We start from the raw sequence: 24,331 nt of genomic DNA, 5'->3' as shown, positions 1-24,331 counted from the left end.
AAGAAAACAATTTATAATTTACCTTGCCCCAGGCCTTGCCATGTTAACATCACAACTCCATTCACTATATGAGTCTTTCCGAGATCTACCATCCACACAGGATGTTCCACATGGTACGAATCCAATATAGCACAGTTATGCAAATTCGTATTTAAATTACCATCAACAGCCAATGAGGAATGACCATATTTGTAATTGTCATTTGAGTATTTCTCAATGTTGCTCCAAGTTTTCCTTTGATAGGCCTTGTTAGGAACTATGAAAATAAATTAAAGGTTAAATTATTTTTTGTAGGATTATCATTAAATATTTACCATTTCTTTTTATTTACCTAATAATCATTTTCAAATATGACCTTCAATATATTAAATATTGAGTGAATGGTCAGTCAAATAATTTTTAAAGCAATCAAATAAAATCTAAATTTATTACATATGGTAAAAAAAAAATATCCAAGGTGTAAAAAATTAATACTTCAAAGCAAATAATTCAGTCTAATCTTAAAATAAAGTGTTATTTCTTTCTGTTTTATTAGAATCAATTAAGAATGGACAGACAAGAGAGTTAGAGAATGACTCGTTTTGAAGGAGTGTTATAATTGCTTCAGATCTTTATCATGAAGCACTTAGATATAAATTATTATCAAGGCGTAATAAATTGTCTGAAAGATCGTTTCATATTATTATTGCTGTTGAAATTAAAACCCCATGGTTATGCATGCACACTTTATATGTCTTTAAAGTTTAATGCAAGAAATTCTAAATTATCTGCTCTAAATTTTTGGTACCTAGGAATTTATTCTAAATTTAAAAAAGACATAAATCTTAGAGATTGATTAATGATATCAAGTAGAAGAGAAAACAGAATCATAACAATTATCATAATTAATCTTTAATATTTTATTGATCAAAAAATTAATTAATTATGTTGTAGGTGCAAATAAAGTGTTTATTCATTCATTTTTCTCCTCTAGAATCAGGGATTAATTTTGTTTAAAAAAAAGGAAATATTTTAACTCAGACATTATCAAATGTAAACAAGTTTCTTTTATATTACGATCAATCATTTTACAATCAGTAATATCTTAATACATTATAATAATTTGATTTCAGTATATGTAAATCTTATATTTTCAGTCGTTAATCTAGACTAGTGGTCGGGGAACAGAGGTAAATTATAATTTTTTGGGGGAAATGGAAGTTCTACTTCCTATTGCTAAATGAAATAAAGAAAACATGCCATTACAAGGCCCCCCTTGTGGATAAATATACATAATCCTGCAGACAACCCTGCGCAGTTTGTGGTAAATTAATTTTAACCACAAGTTCTTTTGGGGGTTAATGTTAAAAAAGTATACTAATGTCATCTGATACTCTGAAAAAAGGAGGATAGTCAAAGACAGTTTATATAATACTATGTTTAAAGGGTAACACTTAAAACAAAGCAAATATTCAAATTATATCAAAATAAGTATTAATATAAATGCTATGCTACATGGGTATAGGTATAGAAAGATGCTCATTTAATTGAATAATCAACAACATTATTTAAACTTATCATAACCGTACTTATAAAAAGATTTTTATCTACATAAATTGTTTATAAAAAGTAGGATATTAAAAAAAAAAAAAAACATACTACAAGGTGATCCTGAGTTGACTTGCATGAATCCTGGTCCGCATTCTCCCGTATGAGGGCAACCAATAACACCTGCTCTCATTCCAATCTTTTTATGCCATTCCACTGGATGAAATCGCACATATCTTGCTACAACTGGTGTATTCAAATAATGACGTCTCTCCGTATTCTTGTCCATATTTCCTCCAAAGGTCTATTCATACAAGTATATATTTACTTATAAACTCTACTCAATGAATAATTATTTGAGCTATAAATACCTTGGGTTTGTCACTTTTGACATCTTGATAAAAGTACCACACAAAAGAATCATTCGAATAAGAAAATCTATAGGAAATAACGTATCTTTTACGATCCCCAAGGCCTTTTGTTACAAGACCTGTGATAAGTTTGGGAGGTCCCAGGTCGAATTGTAGCCATTGCTTTTCTGAAAATAAATAAAGTTATATACATATATCAATGAAACATTCCCTTTTAATATATCCTTAAAACCGAATGACTTGTTCAATTAAGCGTAAAAGATTAAGTTGATTGAAAAATATGTATAAGTTTTTGTATTATCCAGAAAATCTTATCAATTAAATTTTTTGACTCAATTATCTGCCCTTGAGTAAAAAAACTATTTTTACTTAGAAAAAAGATTGAGGTATGTATAATTTCTAAAAAGAATAATATGTATTTATGGATCAACGACAAGTCAGATCTGAAATTTCTTACTAATAATTTATATTCAAGAGAATTAAAATGGTGAGATCAGGAACAGTTGCAAAACTTTTTGAGTTTGGATCGATTACTCAGAGCTGGTTTGACTCTTACACGTTGAAATATAACACAGCATACCAAAATATGTTTGCTATTGTTTGAATTTATTTAGAGCTTATTATAGGGATTATAAGGGGAAATTAAGAAAATAAAATAAAATTTACCGTTATTTCTAATTTACAATAGAAAATTGCATAATATTTCAATACATAAAAATTGTTTAATTATTTTTAAAAAGATCCAACATTGTATTTGCTGTTGGCGTAAATTTGTAAATGCAAAAATTCAAATAAATTTGAAAAAATATCCTTTAATATGATGGGGTTTTGATTGCAATTTGAATATAATCTCATATTTTTACATTTTCAATGCTAAAATAGAAAAATATTTTTCTAATTTTTTACAAAGGTACATAGAATATTTCTTTTAGCAATATATACATTTCAAAGAATCTAAGACAAGTGGAAATTGTAAGATAAATATTTTAAATACAAAATTTTATCAAGATAATCCTCCCATTTTATAATGATTTTGAGCATTATGTTAATGATTTCTTCGTATTTCTTGTTTTGTTTAAAAATATCACCTCGAGCATGATGGATAAGTTTTAATCTTTACATAAACTCTTATGTTTTTATTGTTGTAATAAGATGCCAAAGATTAGGATTTATGTAAAGATGTTACACATTTTATTGACGGTATTATGAAAATGCAATGTTCAATCCTTTTTAAACAAATTAATCAATGTTTATTTATTGAAGTATTATCCAATTTGATTTTTTAGTAAATGATGGGCAATTTTTCCGTCATGGTTTAATTTATACATAGTATATATACAAGTTCGACGCGATATTTTTGGCACTTGATATTATTACACATAACTACCGTTTTCCAAAATATTGGTCAGTAGTTGAGAAGAAGCTGTACTGAAAACAAAAGAATAAACACGGTTATGATGATTCGCTCCGGTTTTAAGCACTGTGACATCATGAAGGGTGTCATATGGTGAGGAACACAGTGAAGACTATCAGGGCCATTTGTTATTTTTTTTTAGTCCACAAGTCCAAGAACTTTTAGGACTACACCAGCCCCAACATATGACCTCCCAACAGCCCATTCTGCAATCCCTGTGACTTCTCCTTGTGGAGTTTAGTTGAACGGGTATAGCATTGTATAGTACTATGTCAGGACATCATAATAAGCCAAGGCTGATAAAAGATTTCCGTCGGAAAAGTGAGGTCAGACCCCCCCTCCCCCCAAAGTCGCCCCAAAAATCGTTGAATTTAAGGTTTATTTCACCACATAAAGTACATGTACAAAACTTGCACCAATGTATAGAACTATCTCAGGGCATTATAAAAAACTAAGACTGATAACCAAATTATATCCAGGAAAATTAAGTCAAACTCCCCAAAAAGTACCGCTCCCCCCTCCCTCCCCCCTAAATTAGAACAATATGTTGATATTGCTTTATCAGGACATTATAACAATCATATTTTTACAATGTTTTCAATAACACATTATATTATAAACTTTATATATACATATTTAAATTAAAATAACAAATAATATAAGCTGGGTTTTGGAGCAATCATAAAGACGCTGATAGTCGTATGTTTTAACGTTGTTATCTGCACATCCGACACCGATTTACGTGTAATTGTCCAAGGCTGCTGTTCCTTTTACGACCCTTCATTACAGATATGGATAGAAGCCGGATTACAGACCAACAGCATTCAGCGATATATAAGCCTAATTCAGATACATTCTGCAAATCATTACCTGCCTATCATGTGACTATACTGTATAGTCACATGATAGGCGGACAGTGACAATGTATAGTCTATGCATTGTCATTCAATGGACAGGGGAAAATAAGACTAATAAAGTTCCTCAATAAAAACAAAGAAAGACGATCAGCTTTAGCCAGCTTGGACTTGCATCTGAAATCAAAACATCCACTATTGTTGAGAATTTTGTGTGGGAGATCTACACCAAGAAGAAAATGACATCTGAAATGAAGTACGATTCCAGTTGTTTTCAACAACTCCAAAAGATAAGTCGCACTCATTTATTTGCAAGATGGTGGCTTACTGAAAGTAGATCGACCCAAGCAAAATTATCTTCCCAGGAGTATCGATGGAATAATGTACATCGTTGCTACCAGTTGATGTGGTTTATCTATTGGATAAAAAGGGTGAATTCAGTTTAAAAACTGAAAATTCTCATGCCAGAGAACAAGCTTTTAATTAAGATGTTTTTACCCTCATTCCCAAAAAACACCCTTTTATTTGAATTTAAAAGTTAAAAGTTTTATGTAATCCCCCTCTCTCTCTTGAAGCAAGCAAGATTTTATCAAAGATTTTTTTATTTTCTTCGTTTCTTTTGTCAAATATGAAGAACCACATATATCATATGATATAACTTTATCTGAGAATCCTACGGGTGTTTTATTAAGAGAATAATAGATGATTCTTTTTTGAGTTTATATTTTTTTTTCTTCAAAAAAAATCCTTCTGTGAACTAGATTAACTATTCACTCAAATATTTGTAAGTGAAGTGCTTATTTAATAAATTGCAAGTATTATTTAATTGTACTTTTTCAACATGTAATCATCTAGAAAATATATGTTCATTTTTCAAGATGATTTTTATTCAAAAGGAAATGAAAATTAGTTAAGAGGAAAGTTATGTTAATGTAACTTACTAGTTAGCAATTAGCGATCTTTAACTCTCTAAACTTTTTCTTCAATAAGAGAACGAAAAAGGCCAAAAAATTGTATGATAATTACTAGTTTGTAAATTACATCACTCTTCCCATATCTTGGACTATTTATATTTGGTACATATTAATAGCAGGGGCATCCGCAAGGTGTGGGCTAGAGGAGCTCCAAACCCTCCCCCTCCCAAAAAAAAAAAAGAAAGAAATTTTTGTTTTTACTAAAAAATTTAATATTTTAATTTTTATTTCCAAAAAATTTAACTTTCTGTTTCTTACTATTTGAAATTTTTTTTCCAAAAATTAATTTTTTTCTGAAGGGGTGAGGATTTTGAAGTTTTTGGAATCTTTGATTTTTTTTTCAAAAAAATTTAATAATTTGAAACTTTTATTCAAATAATTTGTTTTTTGAAATTTTTTGGAAAAAAAATTCTAAAATTGATTTTTGGAAAAAAAAAAGGTCTGGCCTCATTTTTCTGACGGAGTTCTTTTGTCAACCCTGCTTTTTTATGATGTCCTAACATAGTATTATACATTGATGCAAGTTTTTTCCATATGTCTTTATGGGATGAAAAAATGTAAATTTTTCGATTTTTTGTTGTAACTTGAACTCATTTTTTTTGTCAGTCTTGGTTTTTTGTAATTTCCTACATAGTACAATACATTGTTGCAAGTTTTTTCCATCTACCTTATGGTTCAAAAAACTCTTCCAGAGGAAATTTTTAGGGGGGGAGGGGGTCTGGAGGCCAGATCCAGTAAGGGGAGGGTAGGACTGACAAGAAAAAAAAAAAATCAATGTTCTAGATAATATAAGTAATTTCAGGGAGTCAAACCTTCTGGACCTTATGGGGGGACATCATCCATGGCAGGCTCCCAGACTATAAGCGTTGTATAATAAATAAAATATCGCACTCGAATTTTTCAAACATGTTCTGAGGTAAAATATGTCTTAGGATGAGAATCAGAGTGATTAATAAAGTATGCCCTGCTGATAATATTTAGAAAAGAAAACGAAACTTAACGTGGCCACACTGACAATTTGAGTATGTTTGGGAGTGGAGCAGCAATATCTAAGAAAGAGTTTGATTGCATAGTATTTTAGATAGTCAGGAAGGTCAACTTACAATAAACCATTACTGAATTGTTAGAAAAATTAATAATTTAAAATTAACTGATAGATACAACACAATTCAATACACGAAGTCTTTTGCTGAATAAAACCTGTACAGTGTACTCTACATATCTACCTAAATAATATATTTTTACATCAATTAAAATAAACAGCTATAATTTTCACCCAGGTATTTCTTGTAGATTATTTGCATGACTTATTAAGTAATTTATACGTGTACATAAATAAAATTCTTCATAAACAGCCTTAAAGAATTCATTTTTAAAAATAAAATGTGCTCTTTACTAAAAATAAATAGCACAAAAGAAGTTTACAATGAAATAAAAAGTATTACTCAAGACAATATTTCACAATATACAAAGATTTGCCTTTTAATCTATTCCGTGAATTATTGTAGATTTACTATTGTAATAAAGTAAGCATGAGTTAAAGTATAAGGCAGCCTAGATAATTATTTGATGCATTGAGTATAACATCCCGAGACACCTTTAAATTAAGATCACAACTTTGTAATAATAATAATAGTAAAGTTGTATTCATATGAAGTGATGAAATATATCATTTCAATATTCTTCGATGCATTTTCATGTGTAAACTCAAAGCATATTTATGAAATAGATTCCCGAAGTTAGGTTACACAATAAGTTCATAAAATAATCTTTAGTACAAAAAAACACTAGTGTTGAGACTCGATCCAGCACTCAATTCATTTTTCGGTTCGGTCTTAAGTGATTTTTTCTTGACCGATTTGGACTGATTTTTGTCGGTCTCATATTGTAGACCGATTTTGGTTAAGTCTCACTTTATGGAGCGATTTTTTTTTCGGTCTCAATTTATGGACCGATATTTTTCGGTCTTTTTTCCAGATCAACTGTCATTCATTTTTTGCAAAAAATCACAAAAGTAAACGATAAGTTCTAGAGACGGCAGAATCATATTCCGAGCTATCTCTGTTTAAACTTTGTATTACGTCATTGTACTTGAAAAAACATATGATGTCATGTTATAAACAATTTATCTGTAAAATTGGTCTAGACCCATTTTTCCTTTAGACAATTCTAGACCGAACTTTGGATGGATCTAGTCCGAATTTTTATATGAGATCGGTCCAGAACGAGCTTTTTTATTGGACCGAATTAGTTGAGTTAAAAAAAATAAAAAAAAAGAACGGTCTCAAACCGGTCTAGGATATCCAAACTGAAACCCGACACTAATAAACAGATTAATCCTTACCATTCTGTTTTCTAGGACACCATCCTTTCTTTGTATTTAAGTCTCCTAGCTCAGGAATACATGATTTCCTTCGTTTCCATGGCTTAAAGGATGAAGCAGTAATTTCAGTAAATGGTAGTGTACTGATAATCTCATTACATTCTTTAAAAAAAAAAAAAATTAGATAAAATATATACAATTTACATGGTCTCAATGATTCATACTTTGACAACCAATGATTTCCAGTCGCAAGGAAGGATGCCTATGCCAGTCTACAATATGTATTCTGACAAATCTAGCTTCAACAGGATGCTCAAGATATGAGTTTTTAAGGGTGTGAGAATCTGAATTGCCTTTGAATACCTGAAATGGATTTCAAATCATTTTAATCGGACTTTTTATATTCATTAACTACCTTCTTTTCGCCACACATATCCCGAGCAAAGTCCCAGGTATATGCATCTAGAGAATAGGAAACCATAAATTGCGTAACCCATTCTCGTACATTTTCTCGCCCTTGGGTTATAATTCCACTTATCTCAGATTTAACACCCAAGTCGACAAGGAGCCATTCGTGTTTGGACCCTGACATTGGACACCACGCACGATTTCTTCCAGAATGGAGTCTTGCATTTTTAACAGCACAATGAGAATCTACTGAACGAGGAATGACTGAGGAAGCAGCTATTTGCCAATCTTGAATAGCACCACTCGTTAGGCCCAAGGGATGTGAGCATCCGGTTGAGGTGAAAGAAAATGAGGAAGGGGAGGATGAACCTAGAAAGATCACAGTTAAATGGTGTAACTTACCCCACAAAATATATTTATTTATTTTACAACCTTCTTCGGAGTCAACTGGAAGGATTTTCAAGGCTGCAAATATAACAAAAACGAAGAGATGTTGAAGCACGTCATTCATTTGCAACATTACACGCTTCCTTTTTCGTCTCACTTTCGACCTTACCTGAGAATATGAGCATAAATAGGATTATTTTTTTAAATAACAGTATATTTTGTTGAATATTTTATAAATGATTTTTATTTTATTTGTGAAAATCAATTTTTGAAACATTTATAATGAATTAATTAAATAAGCCTTGACGAAGATATTAATACATATTCCCGTTTTAGGGCATGAGTTTGAGCATTTTTGTACCCCAATCTCTAACTTTATACAATATTTTAATGGGGCATCCATATTAGGAATAAGTTGTAATTTTGCTTATTCTAGAATGAATTAATCTTAATCAATACATATAAATAAACTCAGGATTCCCCATCAATTAGTGAGTTTGTTTTAAAAAAGTAATTTACCAATTTATTAATTTTATTCTATAATAATTGAATTATAACTTGTGTTGATCGTGCGTGGAGGATTACCCACAGGAAAATTACCCTCCTGAATATTACAATCCGCTAGTATTCTAGATTTATAGTGAACTAGCTACGATTTGCCGATATACAGATATGCCCGACCAATTTAAGGATCTGTTGATGGCTCAAAAAAATAACTCTCTTAATTTCCCAAATTGCACCCCAAGGAGACATAATTTGTATAGGATACTCGTAGGATCTCAAGACAGGTTAAAAACCACAATTGCCACTTCAAATAAACCCATATGAAATCGCTTATGCTCCAGGTCAACGGGTTATATATGTAGTATAGTCTTGGTGCCTCGAGGCAGATTAAAAACTACAACCACTGCAGCTTCAAACATCATAATACTTCTAATTTTGCAATACTCTTCCAAAATTGTAAGTTCGACAGCCCATATCTTTGTTCACCTGTTTTTCTGTAGATGGGAAAACTATCTATGGATCTTTATATGTCCCATCTGTAGATGTGAACGGATCGTTAGATGAATCACTACATATATGTATTTTTTAATTGCAGACAATTTTTCTGCAGCAATTTTCTAATGACAATACTCCTTCTGGAGATCTTCCTAGAACCGTGTTAGATAAAACACATTTGAAACGATATTATGTTTTTTATAATTAACTAGCAAAGGGTTACCCAGAATTGCTCACGCCAAGAAGGGAGCGGGAAATCACACTGATAATGGTCAATATTATTTCTTCTTAATGCTTAGACCCCTACGAAACAGGCAAACTTTATAACATATATATTATTATGAATTAAAAATTTTAAGTGTTATAAACTTCAAATGGTATACCAACGTAATTGTATGAAAAAATTTGTCTAGATGATAAGTCCATCTTTTATTTTTGTAAAAAAATTGCCAAATCGAAATTGCAAAAACCTATTTTCCACTAATTTTGCAAAAAAGTAGTTAATATAATTTATTGCTATTGTAAAGAGGAACAAAAATCCACCAAGATTATTTTCGTACTTGCAAAAACAACCAAAAAATATGGAGAATAATGTCGTAGAAGAAATAACCTCAATAACTGTTTCATTTTTGCAAATAGTGCAAAAATTGAGTAATAAAATGTTCCGGAAATTGAAAATACTGATATTCTATGTTAAAATTTAATATTTTATATACATAGTGTATCGTTTTGTGGCATTTATTCTTAAAAATTGATAATTGACCTTTGATGAAAAAAAAAGATAAAAAAAAATTGAAAAATTATTCAGAAAATTACAGATATTTCAGTTAAACATAATTGTTTATTTGTCATGTTTATATGAAAATGAATCTCCAGACAAACTTTATTCTTTCTACGAATCCAACATTTAATTAGAAATCCATTTTTTTTGCACCTGAAAAAAACGGAATTGCAATTTTTACCGATTTTTTCCCCCTTAATTTTTTTTATTTTGAAAAAATTTAGAAAACGTCCTTATTCTTAAGGATGTTTTTTGAGACGCCAGTCACTTTTTGATTTATAATCTAACACCCTATCTAGTCTCCTTGAGGTCCAAAAAACAATTTTTGTATTTTGGATATAGAATAATATGACCCTCACCTTAGCTTGACTAGGTTCTAAAAAAGCACCCGTTTAAAGTTTTAGCACCGTGGGCACCCATAAAGGACACACACACACAAACTTTATTTTATATACCTTTATACAGATTAATGGCATAAAGTGATCTAAGAGAATTGTCCCTGCAATAAATTCATTATTTTTTAGCATCCATAAAAAATCAAATCTTACAAAAAAATAATGAGGAAAATATATTTTTTTAAATTTATAGGTAGTTAACACGTTCAAATATATTATTTAGTTTAAACGATAAAAAAAAGAAAAAACACCCTCCAATTATTTTTTGGGTAGCATCCGAAAAAGAAAATAATATTATATATCTGTACTTTAAAATCAAGATATACCATTGGGGTCGAGAAATAACCACAGGGTGACTTCTTAAATATATATATTTATTTTTGTTTTGATGATTCTATTTCTTTCAATGGACTTTGTATTTTTGTGAACACATATATATTATACGTCGGAGTTAGAAGAAAATTAGGGCTAAAAATCCCCAAATTTAAGTGGCTATAAGAAGGATGAGTGATAGAAAAAAATCCAAAAATTAAAAATTTTTGAAATTTTTTTCTAAAATCCCAAGCTATTCACAAAAAATTGAATTTTTGATAAAAAGAAATCAGATTTTACACCTGTTCACAAAACATTTCAAATATTGAATTTTCTTATAAAAAATTTCAAAAAACCACAGTTATTCATAATCTATTAAATATTTTGGAAAAAATTTGAATGGAATTTAATTTTAGAAAAAAAAAAATCAAAAATCCATAGCTAATCACAAAAAATTACATTTTTTGGAATACAAATTAAAAAACTCACAACTAATCACACAAAATTTCAAATATTAAATTTTTTGGAAAAAAATTCAAAAATCCACAGTTGATCAAAATAAAATAAAATATTAAATTTTTTGGAAAAAAGTTCAAAAATTATATTTTAAATACCAAAGCTATTTAAAAAAATTAAATTTTTGTTCCGAAATTTTTTTACAAAAATTTACAGCTGTTTACAAAAAATGTAATTTTTAGGAATAAAATTCAAAGATCCATAGCATTTGACAGAAAATAAATTTTTTTGTGGAAAATTAGAAAAAATATATTTCTTGTGATATATGGAGTGGCTTGGGGGCTTCAGGTGCTCCAGCCCACGCCTTGCGGACGCCCCTGATCATTGCTCAATATACAAACTTTCTGGACACTAGTAATAAGCTTAATACAGGGACATTAACTGCCATAATTTTACAGAAAATAAAATAATATTAATAAGTTTGTTGGTGGTTAACCAATTCGTGGTCCATTCTTTCCAGCTATGGAATTATTATTCAATAATTGCCTGTAATTCATGATAACTTAGTAAGAACTAATTCTAATGTAACCAATCAACGTTAAGAACACTGATTAGGGAAAAAGACACAGAACCTTCAACAGCTCACAATAAAATACACTTTAATTTTTTTGTGTTAGTGTGGCAATAGCATGCACAAAATATTGAAATCTGCTTAGTATTTTTCTACAAATGACTGTTCTGAAAGTTGATTGGTTGAACTTGAATTTGGTAAGAACCATTCCCAAGCCATTACCTTTTTTTTGTATATCGCAACCTCTTTTCTCTTTTTGTAGGGAAGGTAGAGATTCAATAAAGATCACATCGTGAGTAATGTTGACAGAAAATGTCTATCTAGCAATATTGGAAAATATGCCTTTGATTTTGGAGTAACAATTAATTTTTACTCCAAAATATAAATTGATATAAATATCAATGGGTATACATTGAGTATTAATGCATACTCATTGATAACTAGTGATGGGACAAATAATTGGAGTCGGGAATGAGAAAATCGAGTGTTTTTTCTGGAATCAGAATCGGCATCAGGAAAATAATGTTTAATTTGGGATTCCGATTCTTGTTTATTACGGTTATTAAACTATTTATTATTTTTCTAAGTTATGAAAAGAAAGAAAAGAAAAAAAATAGCCGCCCACAAATTAAATAATCTTTGCTTTTTACTACAAAATTTAATTTAATTTTTCAAAAAAAAAAATATTTTTCTGTAAATATATATGTATTTTGGAATTTTTCTCCAAAAAATTTAATATTTGAATTTTTTTCCAAAAGAATTTTTTTTTGGAATTTTTTTCCAAAAAGTTTTAAATTAGAAATTTAATTTTTGTAATTTTTTTCCAAAAAAATCATTTCCTTGAGAAGAGCTATAGATTTTTCAATTTTCTTTCGAAAAAATTTAATATTTTAAATATCAAATTGTATAATTGAAGTTCAATTTTTGATTTTTTTCCTCAAAAGTTTAATTTTTCAAATTTTTTATGAATTTTTAGATTTTTAAAAAACCAATTCCAAAAACCAAGCCCGCCCACAATATATAATCCTGTGGACGCTCCTGATATCAAAATGCTATTTTTAACTATTCATTAAAATATTAAAGAATTGGAATCGGCATCGGGAATTTTTTTTTTGAAGCTTCCCATCACTATTGAATAATGTCACGTTGAAACTGATGAAGCTTTAAGTTTTGTATTGATTAATTTTTTTGCATATTCACTCTTAAATTTCTCACACATCACTTCATGGAAGACAAAATAATAATAATTATATTTAATTTAGAAGAAAAAAATAGAAAGAAGGATTGATCACTGTCAATTTACCTTCGAAAGATTTTCAGATATGTATCATATACGTATACATATTGTATCTTTGTTTACTGTCTGTGAGAAATAATGAATATACATACATAGAGTGATGGTTCATATGATGAATGTGTTCTCAAGATTTTATTGAACGATAATAAGAAAGGATTACAGCTCGGATTTGACAAAGTTTGTCCATTTTCACATCTTGTGAACCTTTGTCTTTATGCTCTCTCAGTTTTAACTCAAAAATATAAAAAATACAGGGTATTTTGTTGTCAGCTGTGGATTTTTTTTCTTTTTTTCCCCTATTCAGTGTTATGAACGTTGAATTAGAATTAGCTCATTTTATGATGTGATTAATTACTAACATTTATTACGGCGTCTGCAAGATTATATATATATATTTTTTTTTTTAAAGAAAATCCAATTATTTTGAAAAAAACATAGAAAATTACATATTTTTGAAAAAAAAAAAAAAAAATTAAATTTCATTTATTAAATTTTTTGAGTTTTTTTTTTTCAAAAAACCACATCTATTCACAAAATATTAACTTTTTTAAAAAGAAAATTTAAAAAAAATAAAAAAACCAAAGCTATTCAGAAGAAATTAAATTAAATTAAAAAAAATAAATCAAAGCTATTCAGAAGAAATTAAATTTTTCGAAAAAAAAATTCAAAAATAAAAGTTAAAATATTAAATTTTTTGCAAAAAAAATCCAAAACACCACAGTTATTCACAAAAAAATCAAATTTTTTCTACAAAATTTAACAAAATAAATTTCAAATGTTAAATTTTTCGAAAAATAAATTCAAATATTCTAGTAAAATGCAAAAATTCCTTAATTTGAGGAGGTCTACAGTCCCTCCAGTCCACCTCCTGGGAACGGCCCTGTTTATACGTTAAATAAATTTTTTTCCGAAGGAAAGGATGCGAGGTACAATAAAGTTAAGGACGTGGTCTACGTTTCTTTTCCATGATGTTTATATGTAGACATTCAATATACATTTATTTTAATTTATACTTATTTGATTTTTTCCGTAGATTACTTCATTTATACAAAAAATATCTTTCAAAACAGAACAAAATTAAGATGGACATGAAACTTTTAATTTATCTGTTTCTTTGAATCTTATAATTTGGACAATGAGTTAATGAAAACCCATGTTTTTTTTATTGGTGATGAAATCAACCATGGGAAAAGATTTATCTATTTATGAACAAGAAGGTTTAATTGGATGAAAACCTTGTATCAATCTATACAATTTAACTATAATTAATCGAAAAAAAAAAAAAAATGGGATAAATTCATGAAATGCATTTAGTTTGATATGTTTGTAGCTTTTCAGCGGTTCTTGGCATGATATTGTTCGAGGTCAACCACATATATGTATCTTATATAGTTAATTAAACTGTAAGGAAGATATTAACGTCTCTTTGAACAGTCTACTAAGATGTGTAATTAAGTCCACTCTCAAAACTGCTGGTCCCTACATGCTCGTGAATAGATTATCCGGACAAAAATGAACATTTCGAAAATTGTAAATTTTTAAGTTTCAATACAGTAATTTCGAATAAATGCAAGATTGTGGAGAGGATGTTTTTTGAGGATACATAATATTATGATGCCCTTTTTCAAAAGTGATTATTTGAAATATTAAACTCCATATCCACTAATTAAATTGAACAAATATTGAAAGGCCATCTTTATTAGAATATTATTCATTTGATAAAATCCTTTGGTGTGTGTGAGGTTCTCACACCGCGCGAGAACAAAGCAAAATCACCAAAACTCATAGTTCTAATTGTGCATCAATTATAGTGGGTCAGTACGACAAAACGTTCTCATTTTTACAGACATCTCATCTTTTTATGTCATATCTGGATCATCCGGGTACCTTTTTATAAATTTATAAATTTTAAATGTCTGGTTTTATTTGTTACAAAATTGAAATTGATTGACGTTGTGTATAGACTTAGTGTGACATATTTTTAGTAGTCAACTCATTCAAACCCAATCAAAATTTTATTGTATTTTATTTATATATATGAACAATTGCACCTTAAAAATCTAATTATCCTTCATACCTGATCTGCCGAAAAAAGTCCTTTACATGTTTTTATGACTGGTGAGGGAATGAAACAAAGATCGGGCGAATATGTAAATAGACTAAATAACTACATATAAAAATATAAATTAGAGTTAAATGTACTCAAAATGGACTGTACAATATACATGATGAAATGGGGATCATGGACATTCGCCTATAGCAGCTTATTATACACTAAAATTAGCCAGTCCTAACAGTAAATGATTCTTCTTATTATTTTTGGACAAGAAAAGAAGGACCATTTGTGCGTTTGGTCATCATACTTAACTATGTACAACATAATATCCATACAATTTCCAACAGAAATGTTAAAATTATAATTAAGTGTAAGGTAACACATTTTTCTCCCAGATAAAAATATGTTTTTATGAATAAATTGAGGATTTTGCTAAAGGGGTTTTCACAACTTTAAAATATACTTTATATATATAATATTATTATTTATATATTTTTTTCTGAAGAAAAAATGAGTGGATCCAACGTGTTCCCTTACATTTCATCTTCCCTCCGTAATATAAAAAAAAGGAAAAAAAGAATTGTACAATTTGTACATAAATAGAAAAGTTAATTGACCTCAATTCTAAAGGAGCAATAATGAAGCATTTACCTACATATATCCTAATATTACGTATCTATAGTCAGTTTATCTAGATATATTTTTTTACGACTTAGAAGCTTTGATAAGAAAAGGTATGGATTTTTATCATTTTGACAACTGAATACTTTGTACAATATAGATACCACTATGATGGTAGCAGAAATATAATTTATGTAGTATATATGTACAGGGAAGGTTTGAACCTTGCTTACACCAAAAATAAATATATGGCTCCTTTGTTATATAATTTGAATTTAAGTTCAAATGCTATTAGTTTTTTTTAAAGAAAATAAACGCCTAATATATTTTAAGGAAAACATTTTGAATAGTGTTTTTTTTAAATAATTTAATTTTGCAGATGGTAAATTTTGAATGGCTTTATTTTATATTCTTAATAGAATGCTGTACTTTAATGACTATTTTTTTTTTTAATGTAAAACGTTTCTGAAATTGTTTTAGATGATGGATTCAAGTCACTCAATTTTATAAGCCAGTTTATACCTATTTTCCCTCCATCCTTTTCAAATATATGTAAAATTAGTAGTGTACTTGGTAATGTCAGAGAAGTGATTCCATTCAAAGTTTTAACAAATTTAATATAAATATATATATAATTAATGTTGTTTTATTATATCCGTGACTAAAGGAGTGAAATGAGATGAGTATCAAAGATTTGGATCCGTTCATTCTAAATGACATTTTTTTTAGTAAAATGTACTTTTGTTAATGTTTTTATTTTATTTTAATGAATTTATGTCACATAAATTATAAAAATATTCACAATTTGAAAGGTTCTATTATTAACATATTAGCATGGAGTCAAAGGCAAGTGTATCCTCTTAAACACGACAATGTTTATCTACAAAATAACATTGTATTCAGTTACAACATGCATTGTAGCTATACATAAATACTCAAGAAAGGAATTTATGATATGATGACGGGAAGTCATGATGGGAGAATCTGAATGAGTTATCGTCTGGGGCATCCGCAGTGTTATATTTGGGGAGGGAGGCTTGGTTTTTGAAATGTAAATAAAAAGTTCCAAATATTAATATTTTTTGAAAAATATTTCAAAAATCAATAACTATAAAAAAAAAATCAAAGATTTAATTTTCAAAAAACAATAGTTATTCACAAAACATTTCAAAAATCCATTGCTATAAACAAAAAATAAAAAAGTGGAAAAAAAAATTGAAAAATTAAATTTGTTGGAAAAAATTAGAAATTAATTTTCAAATATTAATTTATTTAGAAAAACACTTCAAAAATTATAGCTAGTCAAAGAAAATTTTTTAGAAAAAAAAATTCAAAAATTTAATTTCAAATATAAAATTTTTTGAAAAAATTTCAATTATCACAAGCTATTTACAAAAAAATTAAATTTTTTGGAAAAAATTTCAGATTTTAAATTTTTTGCTCTTCTGCATAATTTGTCCGAATGACGACAAAAAATTCTAGTAAAAAGAAAAATTCCTTAATTTGGGAAGGGGCTGCAGCCCCTCCACCCCACCCCTACGGATGACCCCGATCATGTTATATTAATGAGATGACGGCTCCACTTTAGTTACATATATTTATACTAATAATAATTAATCCAGACTGATGAATATATTAACAGACAAAAAGGAAATGAATATATATATATATGTATGTAAATGGATCATTAATACGTAAATGTATTATAAAGTTGGTCGATAAACATCTCTGATGTTACCTACAGAGAATTAGAAGATGGAATATCAGCTCATCAAAAGTTATTTATAATCATTCAAAGAGATTTTATAAGCGTTCTAATATGACAAATACGATAGCTACAGGATGAGGTGTGATGTTAATAGGTACACATATAAGAAAAAAATAAAAAGAGCTTTACATAGATACGATCAGGATCATAGGTATGAGTGATGATGGAATGAGCATGAAATCTCTATGTATTATGTATGTATAGGAGATTAGGTAATTCATAATCTCGATATGATTATAAATATGTTTAATAATAGACGTGGTATTTTGACATAGAAGCTATTGCAGCTATCCACAGGATTATATATATAAATATATATTTTTTTGTGGGGCCCTTGATTTTTGGATTTTTTTTATTGGAAAAAAATTTAAAAATTAAATTTTTCTGATAATTAAATTCCAAATATTATATTTCAGACCTTTTTTTTTTTTTAATCTATAGCTGTTCACAAAAAAATAATTTTTACAAAAGAAAGTTTCAAATATTAAATTTTGGGAGAAAAATTGCAAAAATCCATTGCTATTTTAAAAAAAAAAATTACATCTGTTGCAAAAAATTTTTTTTTTTGTTATTTTGAGAATATTCAAAAATATGTGATTAATCGAATATTTCAAAATAAGAAATGTGAACATCAAGATTTAAATTTAGCGGATGTGAGTACACATACAAATGTTTCCATAGTGTGTGTAATTTGCGGTTGCAAATACGAATATAAGTATTCGATACATCACTAATTTTCTTCCATAATTATTGTCAAACTCTCGTTTTTTCAGGACCATTGCTGGATAAAATTTAGATCAAAATTTAAATATTTACACAATTAATAAATTAAAAAACAGATAAAAATAACAAAACGTTGTTCTACAAATACGAACAAAAATTTTTGTTAAAAAGCAACTCGAAAATATTTTTTTTTCTTCTAAAAATGAACAATTTTATTTGTTTTCTGAAGAAGTGAAAATATTTTTGAAAAATCGAATATGAGAAAGGGACTGAACATATTTCTTTCCCCTAGGCCCCGCTCATGCAACAATCGGTCCTGCCCCTCCTCTGCACTTCTCAAAAAGTACAATAAGATGGTATATACATATTAATTATCAATGAATACAGACGGGGCCCTACTTTCACAGGGATGCCCGCAGGATTATAAATATAGATATTTACTTATTATTATTATAATTTTTTTTGGTGAGGTGTAATATTTTTGAAAAAAATATTAGAAGATTAAATTTTTTTTTAAATTTCAAAAATCTACAATTGTTCACAAAAAAATAATTTTTCGGAAAAAAATTCAAAATTAAATTTTAAATTTTGGAAAAAATTTAACTTTCCACATATATACTCACAAAATAAAACTTTTTGGAAAAAAATTTCCAAAATGAAAAGCTATTTACAAAAAAGCAAATATTGCATTTTTTTAACTGCTGCGTCATTTGCCATCTTTTTATTTAACGAAAAGAAACCTTCAAAATAAATTTTACCCATATTTTCGTGCAAATTTTTTTCATCCTGACCCAACAAATTTCGATTAAAAAGCAAAAATGCCTTCTTTTTTTTGGGTATAGCCCCTCCAGCCCACACACTGTAGACGCTCCTGTCTCATCTTCTATTAGACACAGTAAGAGGTTATTTTCTTAATAATATCGAGGAAAACACAGACTCCATTATTTCCTATAAATTTTTGTCAACTACTGCAGTAAAAGGCTTTCAGTGAATAATAACCTGGAATTATAATCTATAGACTATGTCTATGTACAAACTACACAGCCAAGAATTCCAATCCCTTTAAAACACTTTATTTCCCTTCAGATTTTGTCCACATAAACAATAGTGAATAGCTTTTGAGCGTCTCTCTTTATATAAACATAAACATGAGATCAAGATAAGAATAAAATATAAAAAACATCAAAATGTATGAATCAGATTTCCTTCGTACCTTGTCAATAAATAAAGAAATCAATCATAGGGTGAAAAATGACGCAAGTAAATACATATTAGTGTTGGACCTCGGTCTGAAAATCCTAGACCGGTCTATGAACGTTATGACTTTTAGTGGATGTAACTAATTCGATGCTTTACGGAAGATTGGTCTGGACCGGTCTCAAGGATAGAGTATAGTAGAACAAGGTGTTTGTTTCTGGAGAGGGTGGAGTCTATGTACTTGTTGGGGTCCCAAAAGTCCGGAGAGTTTTCTCTCAGAAAGGCCTGGGTCTTGGCGGTGCGATGAGACGGAGCTCCTTCTGGAGTCAAAACTAAGTTGTTCCTTAACTAATCTCTGGCCCAAATATCACTTTCTTATCCAGAAGATCGATGTACGCATCTTTATTGAGCCGCTCATCCTCTCCACAAAAATGGGAAGGCAGACTTCACCTATGCTGGCCACAGGATTTTTTGTTCTGAAGACAAGTCTCCCTGAATTGAGACATTGTTTGGATGTTCGGTTGTGATGTAGTGGCTGTTTTGCTTTTTCACATTAGCATTAACGGTGAAAATGTTTTCATCAGAAAAGAGCAAAACTTTGCCCGAATTTTTCTTGGCCTTGAGAAAATTTAGAATCTTCTTTGGTTTTTTCTGTTGTTGTCCTCCTCCGTGATTTTGCATCAATGTCATTCCAGATTGAAAATAACAAAATGTATGCCACTAGATAAGATTAACCCTTTACTGCTATCCAGACGCAAAACTAGGCATATTGAGTTTAAGAGACTAATTTCTCCCGAGCACGTTGTCCATTTAGCTATGTCGTTCTTAAAAGTTGTTCTTCCAAGTTTTTTTGAATTACCCTCCATATTTATCAAGCTGACCTTTGCAACAATACAAATTTAAAATTAGATATAGTAAGGCCTATTAATTGAGCATAACGTTGATTTTGACACACATAAATAGTCTGTTTAATTTCAGAAAAATAAATAATGACATTATTTGATCTATTACTTTGCAATATATTTGCTTACTTTTATATAAAATATATCTTAAGTATAGTTAATATTTGTGAGTATCTCAACTTATCTAAAAAATTTGAATACAAAGCCTATAATTATTGGTCGAAAAATGTCTAAGAAATTTTGGGCTGCCTGTTTATTGCTTATATGTTGTAAAAACATAAATAGGGAAAATTTATTTTCTTATAACATACCCATTCTACACTGGATTTTCATCATTGACTATAGCTAATTCGCATTCAACCAATTAACGTTCAGAACTCTGAATAGGAAAAAAGGAGCAAAAATCTCAGCAGATGCCAACAATATACATATAATTGTATTTTGTTAGCGAGCTTGCGTACCAGAGATTTAGTTCAGCTGCTTTAAGGAAATATTCAAAAATATACATAAATTACATATAACAATGGAACTTTTTCTCCATCACTATCAAGAAGGCCTATTTTTACACGCATTCTATGCACGTCTATGAAGAATTTAAAGAGTATACAAGTACATTTTCTAAACCTTTTAAAAATATTTATGAAGATATATACTAAAGGATCCTTGGTTTGTTTGGACGACACATAAACATACTAAAAAACACTCTATGAATCGTTCATTGACTTTATTCTTAATTGCTTAGAATGTCGTTGACATCAAGAATCCTATATACATATACTTATTTTTATCTGATAAGATTTGAATAAAATTCAAATGGAGGAAAGAAAAGTAAAAATAAATTTAAAAACTTAATGAGCGCATCCTCAATGTTTTAAAAAGATCTTAATGAAGTCAATTACACATTATAGGGTATGTTTAAAAATACACATGCATGAAATTCGTAAGCAAATAATTGACCTGTTCTATAAATGAAATATATATACATATTCCATGAGGTCGTGTTACTTTATAATTCAACACTTTTGATGAACTCGGATCCTTGATGGATCTCTTTGTCCACATCAATATTTTTTTCAATTCTTGTAGATCCAAAATTATAGATACAGGGGCGTTTGAAATAGTATATATATATATATACTATTTTTTTTTTTTTTGGGGGGGGGGTTTAAATTAAAATTATTTGGAAAAAAATTTTAAATATTAAAACTTTTGGAAAAAAAAAATCAAAAATTCACAGCCATTCGCAAAGAATTATTTTTTTGGGAAAAAAATTTTAATTAATGAATAATTTGGAATAAAGTTTCAGAAATACATAACTATTTTCAAAAAAATTCAAAATTCCACAGCTGTTTAATAAAACTTTAAGTATCTACAGCTGTTTACCAAAAAAATTAATTTTTTCAAAAATGATATTGCAAGTATTAAATTTTTTGAAAAAAAAGTTCTAACATTATTTTTTTAGAAAACTCTAGTCATCTTTGTTTAAATTAGAATTTTCTTAAGAGGCTCAAAAAAGAATATATTTAGAAAGTGTTAGTCTATATTTTATATTAAATTTAAGACTTTCCACGATCAAATTAAATATTTTTAATTTTTCATGATTTATCCTTGTTAAATTATAAGCCTAGTAGTTCACAAACTTGAGAAACCTTTATGCAAGCTCAAGCTAATTATTCCCCTTAACTGGGTGATAGTGCACCAAACCTTGTAAATACATGTCTGCTAAGATAGTGGTTCGTAAACTTTTCACAGGAAGACAAACAAAAAATTATTGACACACCTATTTTAATTAAACCAATCATTTGGATTATTATAAGCTATAACAAATAATGTATGATTGTCACAAATCGTGACAACAAACAATTTACCTTGAAATATATTGAACTTAATTGCAATCATAAAGTTTTGTCGAATTCAAATACGACGCTAATTTTTAATTGAGCATACTCATTGCTTAAAAAGAAGAGCACGAGCATGTTCGCAAAATCAATAACTGAGCCCAAGGAGGATTTCTTGAGCAAACTAATGCTCTGTGTAAAACTATATGTCCTTTTTCTGAAGAATCTAAGGCTAAAATAGAGAAAAACTAAGGCCCTATTTTGGATCACAGGATTAAATTCTACTAAGTTAAGGATCTTTTGTTCTTGTTTAACAACAAAAGTGTGATTTTGTTGGATAGAGTAATTAATTAGTGTTGATTAATTATAGTTATAGAGTGAATCAAATCATTAACTTTCATTTCAATTGATGCTCAAGTACTTATCCTGTCAGTGCTACAACATACATACATAAAAAAGATTTCCTTATTTGGACGGGGGGAGGGACCAGACGGGAGTAATCATCAAAAAGTAGAACAAGTTTTGCAATCCACTGCAAAAAAAGTTGTACCTTGTACTTACATTGTACACACAAAATATGTATGTGAATGAAAACCCTTTTCTTAAATTACGTTTAATTACAATTTATGAGGATTCAAAATGATTCAACTTAATTAAAGAGTCTCATATTTATATGTAGTGGTCTGGTCATTTCACGAATAAATGATATGGCAAAAATACTTAAGATGTAATTTCAACGTTGGATTTACATTTAGGTTGTTCCGAAATGATTGAAACTGCCCCAGTAAGACAAGGAATTACATTCAAAAGTTTAAAAAAAGTACTCAATCATGTCACATAGTCTCCTCCGGATTGTACAACCTCGTGACAATGGTTCTCCAACTCCTACAACTGTCTAAAGAGCTTCTCTTCGTTGACTAACTTCATCACTCGTTGAACGCCATGTGTGAGGTCTTCATGCCTATCAAAATCGTAATACCGGAGCAGGTGCCTCAGCTTAGGGAAGACTCGTCTGTACAAATAGGTGGAATTCCAATAACTGCTTCTCGTGGTCCTGGAAGAGCTTAATCAGGGCCCTACATCACTTAACTCTCTCATCCTTGTTGACCTGATAGAGATAATAGGGTACCCACAACCTGAAGAGATTTTTGATGCGGAGATCATCAGTCAGGATTCTAAAAACCACTGTGGGTGGTAGGAAAAGCTCCGTTGAGACCTTTCAAACTCTCAATCAGGGTTTGTTCTTTAACAGGTCCTTGACTTGGGGATGTTTTTGGGTGTCTTTGTCTCCCGGGGATGTCCTGATGAGACACCTTTCTCAAGCTTGAAAGTACTTTCTTGGATCTTACCATCCCAAAAAAGATGGTTGCACGACAGCGGCAGGCATCAGGGTAAACGATAGTGAGGTCGGTGTGGATCTCATGTACTGTTTTGCCAAGTTTGTAGGGTATCAAAAAGTACGAGAAAAAATTGTGTGTCTCCATGTTCAGTCACGAATAGAGAAATATGCGCAAATGTGGTATGTCTAGTCTCTGAATACCTATGGAATATTTTTTCACCATAAAATTCACGAAAAAATTGATGCTGGGTGAATTTTGTAGCTAACTTATTTTCCTTCAAACAAACCTTTCTCAATCATTTTGGAACAGGCTAATACAAGAAAAGATGTTAAAAACTCTTGATACACTATTACCTTGAGATACAAGTGTCCAACGTAAGAGTTTTTTGAGCAAAAAATTAATTCCGAGCAAAAACTTATATTGAAATACGTTTTTATGAGATATGAGTTCGTTGAGATTTGGCTTCGGGACGCGAAAGCCACTTCAAAAATGACTTTTTTAGTTATTTCAATATGGGATCAATTGCTATGACTTACAAAGTTTTTTTTTGACCTCATATGTAACGGTATTTATTAATATATTATTTGAAGATTTTGTTCGAGGTTTCATTGTCTATAAACATACTACGATGGTACAAAATATGTATTAAATTGAGGCTTCATCGGTGGATAAATTTGATTTAATCAAATGATTTAAAATGTACTTATAAAATCAAAAATGGAGATTAAATGGAAATTCTATTGGCCTGTATAAAAATTTCACTTCGTCTAATATCATGGCCATAAAAGACAATAATGGATTCTTAAATGTATATATC

General features: G+C 29.1%; 1 protein-coding gene across 1 annotated transcript in view; it reads right to left on the bottom strand.

The window, feature by feature from the left end:
* The window catches only part of LOC121118510 (lactadherin), a 142,166-nt gene that overhangs the window by 1,407 nt on the left and 116,428 nt on the right, over positions 1-24,331 (bottom strand). Inside the window, exons 2-8 of the mRNA XM_040713092.2 lie at positions 8,304-8,427; positions 7,879-8,240; positions 7,688-7,826; positions 7,485-7,625; positions 1,899-2,065; positions 1,639-1,831; positions 23-256 (exon numbers count right to left, since the gene is read on the bottom strand). Coding sequence (XP_040569026.2) covers positions 23-256; positions 1,639-1,831; positions 1,899-2,065; positions 7,485-7,625; positions 7,688-7,826; positions 7,879-8,240; positions 8,304-8,427 — 1,360 coding nt within the window. The remainder of the gene's footprint in view (positions 1-22; positions 257-1,638; positions 1,832-1,898; positions 2,066-7,484; positions 7,626-7,687; positions 7,827-7,878; positions 8,241-8,303; positions 8,428-24,331) is intronic.

The sequence above is a fragment of the Lepeophtheirus salmonis genome, chromosome 5, assembly GCF_016086655.4.
Source record: "Lepeophtheirus salmonis chromosome 5, UVic_Lsal_1.4, whole genome shotgun sequence".
NCBI classification, from domain to species: Eukaryota; Metazoa; Arthropoda; class Copepoda; order Siphonostomatoida; family Caligidae; genus Lepeophtheirus; species Lepeophtheirus salmonis.
The sequence above is the reverse complement of the archived record's forward strand: the minus strand, read 5'-3'. Positions and strand labels throughout refer to the sequence as shown.